Source organism: Pinus tabuliformis, chromosome 2_2, assembly GCF_031772625.1.
Source record: "Pinus tabuliformis cultivar Carrire ecotype Pingquan chromosome 2_2, CPIR1, whole genome shotgun sequence".
Taxonomy (NCBI): Eukaryota; Viridiplantae; Streptophyta; class Pinopsida; order Pinales; family Pinaceae; genus Pinus; species Pinus tabuliformis.
The window spans coordinates 190,789,499-190,795,064 of NC_142300.1; the positions used below are offsets into that span (position 1 = coordinate 190,789,499).

At 43.2% G+C, this 5,566-nt stretch overlaps 1 protein-coding gene across 1 annotated transcript; it reads right to left on the reverse strand.

The window, feature by feature from the left end:
- Window positions 1–3,426: 3,426 nt before the first annotated feature.
- On the reverse strand, window positions 3,427–4,110 carry LOC149192038 (uncharacterized). The gene has a single exon (XM_089406818.1). It carries the CDS (start codon window positions 4,108–4,110, stop codon window positions 3,427–3,429), a length of 684 nt encoding a protein of 227 aa, XP_089262944.1.
- Window positions 4,111–5,566: the final 1,456 nt, after the last annotated feature.

The window sequence follows — 5,566 nt, forward strand, 5'->3', positions numbered from 1 at the left end:
TCTGTTGTACCTTTTCTGTTGTTCCGTCTTTTCTGTTGTTCCTTTTCTACAGTTCCTTTTCTGCAGAAACCAAAGGTGTTGTTCCTTTAGATCGACAGAAGAAAAACCAGCGGGAGGAAAACTTTGGAAGACCTGAGGACAGAATGAGAGGGGGAAGAGAGGAGTGCGAATAAGATGGGAGGCGCAGAGGATTAAGCAGGGAGGAGGAGTCACGGGAGGGAGACAGCGCGTGCAGAACAGAAGTCATGAAATGAGATAAGCCGACAGGTTTCATGTTTGCAAAAGAGGGGAATGTATTTTCTGAAAGAAGGCGGATCATCGAGCAGATAGAGTCTTGGACATGGATCATGAGGATCTTGAACCAGTTCCAGGTATCAGGGATTTCTGATTTGAGGGCTTGGAAAGAACAGAGGAGGTTCAGTGTCATGGCAGATATTGATGAGATTCCTCATTATTGCAACGTAGGCTGCCCAGTGCTCTATTGCATGCCCTATTGGCAAGAAGGTCGGCATCCTTGTTGAATGTACGAAGGATGTGACAGAAGGTCAGAGTGATGAAGGACTGGCTCAAGTTTTTGCACCTGTTGATGGACTGATGGAGAAGGACGTTGGGCGAATCTTTGTTTTGGGCCATGAGGCCAATAACAACTGTTGAATCTCCAAAGATGTGAGTTGTGTCTATACCGAGCTTGCTGAGCTGAATGAGACCTTGATACAACGCTAAAGCCTTAGCCCTGTTGTTGGAAAGGTGCCCCAGCCCCCATTCATATGAGACCATACAATCTCCATTGGCATTGCAAATCACTCCACTTGCTCCAGCAATCCCAGGGTTTGATTTCAAGGCATCGTCGAAGAAAAGATAATAAGTGTTGCAGTTTTTAAGCCATGTAGCAAATTCTTCCTCCTTAAGACGGATTTTCCAACTGTAAAACCTTTTACTTTCCCTGCTGCTGGTGGTGGCTTCAACCTGATTACTATTATTTCTCTTCAGTATATAGCCAATGAAAATTCGCTCTTCCACAGTCAGATCGGTGATGTCTATGCTTCTGCAGTTTTTTACTGAAATAGTTTCCAAAGCAAGACTCCTTGCTTTGTTGCATAGATTCCTAGTGATTGTGTCCTTGTCCTTAAAAACTTTACAGTTTCTGGTGAGCTAGATAGACCATAAAATAGTGAGGGGTAGGGCGTCCCAGACCCTTTTTACTGTGTTGTGTTTTCTTTGTTTCCAAGGGTAATTTTTCCTCCATTGTTGGATAACCTCTCCTACGGAGTCCTGATCACTCCAAGGGATGTGATTGTTATGGGATATACTTCTCCAGCAGACTTTAGCAAAAGGGCAGGCAATAAAAAGATGTTGTATAAATTCTTCGTCAGGTTGATAGTTAGGACAACGTGAAGGACCGATAATACCCCGCTTCCGAAGGTTATCAACAATGATTATTTTCCCTTTCAGAAGAGTCCATAGAAAGAATTTAATTTTGGGCAGAGCTTCAGATTTCCAAACCATTTTCCAACGGTTCCAAGTGGACATGGGGTGATGGTTGTTGCAAATGTGCTGATGAGCAAATTGAACAGTATACTTTGAGCCTGACAGGGCCCAGCGAAAGCCATCAGGTTCATTCTTTTTAATTAGAGCTATACCGTGCAAATGGTATTGAAGAGATTGAAAACTGGCCATGAGATGAACAGGAATGGCTGGGAATGTCCATCCTAACCATAAATTGGAGTGGTTATCACACAGAGAGATCTGGTCTAGGTGGTGAATTCCTATATTATTAAAATGGGTGAGAATGGGAATGACTCCAGCATGGCTATTTAATGGCTGCCTGCCCATTATTTTGTCTGATCCAATATTGATATTAGCACCTCCTTTGGGAACTTTGGAGATATTCTGGGTCATGAGCAGAATTGCTTTTTTACATAGACGCCAAATTTTGGAAGAGTCTCTGATAGGGATATCCTGATCAAGGAGTCGTTGCCTTGGGAAATTTAGGTATTTGACCTCCAACACTTGTTTCCACCAAGCCGAGAGACCAGTGATAAGCCTCCAGAAAATCTTGCCTCCAAAGGCAAGGTTAAGAAATTTGGGGGATCTAATCCCAAGACCACCTCTGTCTTGAGATTGGATGACCTGCTTCCAGCTAACTAAATTGAATTTCTTTTTGTCATTTTTCCCTCCTTGCTAGAGGAATTGGCGGAGGATGACTTCCATTTTGTAGTGGAAAGAGGCTGGAGCTTGAAGAAGAGAAAATTGATATAGAGGTAGGGAGGAGATACCTGATTTGAGAAGGATGAGGCGGCCAACTGGGTTGAGCCAGATGGAACCCCAACGTTGCACCTTTCTCTTCATCTTGTCAATAACTGTGTCCCAAACTTCAGCCTTCAAGGGACCTATACTTATTGGCAGGCCCAGGTAAGTGAAATGTGACCATTCATAATTGCAGGAGACCCCAAGGATAGTGGCTATGCTGTGCAAAACATGTGTTGAAGTGTTCCATCCATAAATACAACTTTTCCGTTGATTGACTTGACCACCCGAATACCTCATGTGTTTGTCCAGCAAAGACTTAAATCGCCGGGCTATTATCATGGATGCTCCTCCAAGTAAAAGGGTGTCATCAGTGAATTGAGAGTGGTTAATGTTCTTTACACCATTCCCAAATTTTATTCCAGTGATGAGACCAACTCTCCGCTTGAAGTCCAACGCTTTGCTGAAGGATTCAGCCATCAGAATGAAGAGGTAAGGTGAAAGAGGGCAACCTTGCCTAAGACCCCGCGAAGATTGAAAAGTAGTTCCAGGTCGTCCATTAACAAGAGGAGAGATCCAGGGCCCGAAGATGCAAGCTTTGATGAGATTTAAAAAGGCTGCATCAAATCCCATATTTTTTAGAACAACTAAAAGATAGGTGTGCCTTACTCTATTAAAGGCATTGGCTAAATCAAGTTTAAGGACAAATCCTTTCTCATTCCTAATTTGGCTTGAATGAACAGTTTCTTGGACGAGGAGGATAGAGTCTGTAATTTGTCTATTGGCCAAAAAACCCCCTTGGTTTTCAGAAATGAGAGAAGGGAGAAAAGATTTGAGGCGAGAAGCAAGAATTTTTGTTAGAATCTTGTAGGACGAGTTGCAAAGGGAGATGGGACGGAATCGACTAAAAGAAGAAGGATGGTTTTCCTTGGGAATGAGGGCTAAATGAGTGGCATTAGTGTAACCACCAATTTTGGCTTTCCACTTGACCCATTTGAGCATTTTAATCAAATCTCTTTTAATAATTCCCCAGAAAGCGCGATAAAAGCAAATGGGGAAGCCATTAGGTCCTCGTGCTTTATCCGGCTGAAGAGCCCATATGGTTTTTCTAACTTCCTCCTCATCAATTTCCTTATTCAAGGTATCATTCATTTCCATGTTGATGCTTTTGGGAAGGAATTATAGTAGGTCATCGTAATCCTCTTCATCTGTTGTTTCAGTTAGAAGGTCTCGATAGTGGTTGGTAGCAGCCTGTCTGATGGCTTCTTGGGCGATTTGAAGGTTACCTTCAGCGTCCAAGATTGAGCTGACGATATTGCTTACTCTCCGCACAGTAGTCTGTTTGTGAAAGAAAGTTGTATTTTGGTCCCCTCCTTGCAGCCATAGTTGCCTCGATTTAATCCTCCATTTAGATTCCTCGTCTATGTTTACATGGCAAAGCTGATAATATAGTTCACTTTCTAGCATTTTGCTCTCTTGGGTGAGGCCCTGCTCTTCCATCTCCTTTTGGACGTTGTTTAGTGTATTTTTGATCTCCTTTTTTATCCTTTCAGGCTCCTTATAACTGATTTTTGCCCATTCTTTTATCGCCTCTTTGGTGTTTCTAAGCTTGGATTCCCAAATGAATCCGGGAGATCCTTCTACATGCCACCTCCACGATTTCTCCACAATATCTTTAACTGCTGTAATACCATTCCAAAGTGGGCTGTACTTAAATGGGATGGGTCCGAGAGGGAAATGCTTTTCTAGATTAAGAGAAATTGGATAATGGTCGGAATCTGAACAGGAAATAATATTAGCGTACCCAGCAGTTAAGGAAGAGAGAAGCATGAAGTTAATGAGAATTCTGTCTAGTCTCTCCATTATGTTGCCTGTACCTAGCTTGCGGTTTCTCCAAGTGTATCTCCTATTTTTTGGGATGATATCGACTAGATCGTGGTCATGCATAATGTCTTCTAGCTGAGTTCTGAAAGGATCCGGGGAGAAAATACCTCCTCTTTTCTCATTAGCATGGAGAACAAGATTTAGATCTCCTCCTAGTATGACATTGGTATTCTCTTCTACGTTCATGCTGACTTTGATTTCCTCCCAACAACACTCCTTATCCTTGAAGTGGTTAGGCGCATAAATGTTGTATATAACTAGAATCTACTGATCTTCTTTGTTTTCGAACACTGTTTGGATCCAATGCTGGTTAATAATTTCTGACTTATAATTCCAAATTCCAGATTGTAGCGATTCCTCTGGAAGCTCCCCTGGATTCACTGATGCTTCCATTGTACTGCTTGTTCTGTTCAATGATTTTAGTCATATAATGCAGGCTTTGCTTTGTTTCCTGTAACAAAAAGATCCCTGGTTTTTCACAATAAATAAGATCTTTCAGGGCTGCAACTTTGGAGGGGTGCCCTATACCCCTGCAATTCCAAGATAGGATTTTCATCATTGGGAGAGTGGTGTGCGGAGAGGTGCTCGCCCCCCTTGATCCTTATGAGTTTTCTCCTTATCATGATGTCCTAAGATGTAAGTTCAATAGGGCTTTGAATGCCCATTACTATGTCCTTTGGGCATTCTCATCTCGGTGTTGTTTTGCAGATTTTCTGCCTAGGCCAGGTTTCTTAAGAGAGTCGCTAAAGGCTCCATGGTCTTTGGATGAGCTCCTGGTGAGTCTGGAGGGGGGGGGGGTGTTCAAGGGAAGATTGGGAAGGGGTAACCAAAGGAGGGGAAGTATCAAAGGCAGCTGAATGAATCGTGGGAAGATGCAAGGGTTCCAAGGGTGGAGCATCGGATAAAACCGAGAAGGGATTGGAGGTAGAAGGGGGCACGGGAGGGGAAAGAGAAGGAAGGGAGGATGAGGAGGGGCAGGCAATTTTAGAGGCAGGGGGTTTAGTTTCTCGTGGTGCTTTAGCTAAGGGAGCCGACTTCTTTTTTTGACTGTTTCCCATTGTTCGTCTTGTGGGTCATTTTCAACATTAGCAAGAGAGGGACAATGATTGGCAAAGTGGTCGTATTCGTGACATACCTTACATTTGAACGGCATTTACTCGTAATCAAGCTGCTGAATATGACTCCAATTGTCCACTTTGAGTTTGATGGCTTCCGGTAGGCCTTTGCCGAGATCCACTTCCACAGAAATGCGTGTGCATGCTTGCATATTATCCTTTGGTTCGCTGTGATCTATATACTTGCCTACAACGTTTCCAATAGCACGAACCGAGTCATCTCCCCAGTAATGAAGAGGTAGATGAGGGAGTCTGACCCAGACAGGGACAACATTGGGGACATCTAGTTCCGGATCAAAATTCGAGGTCCATTTGTTTAA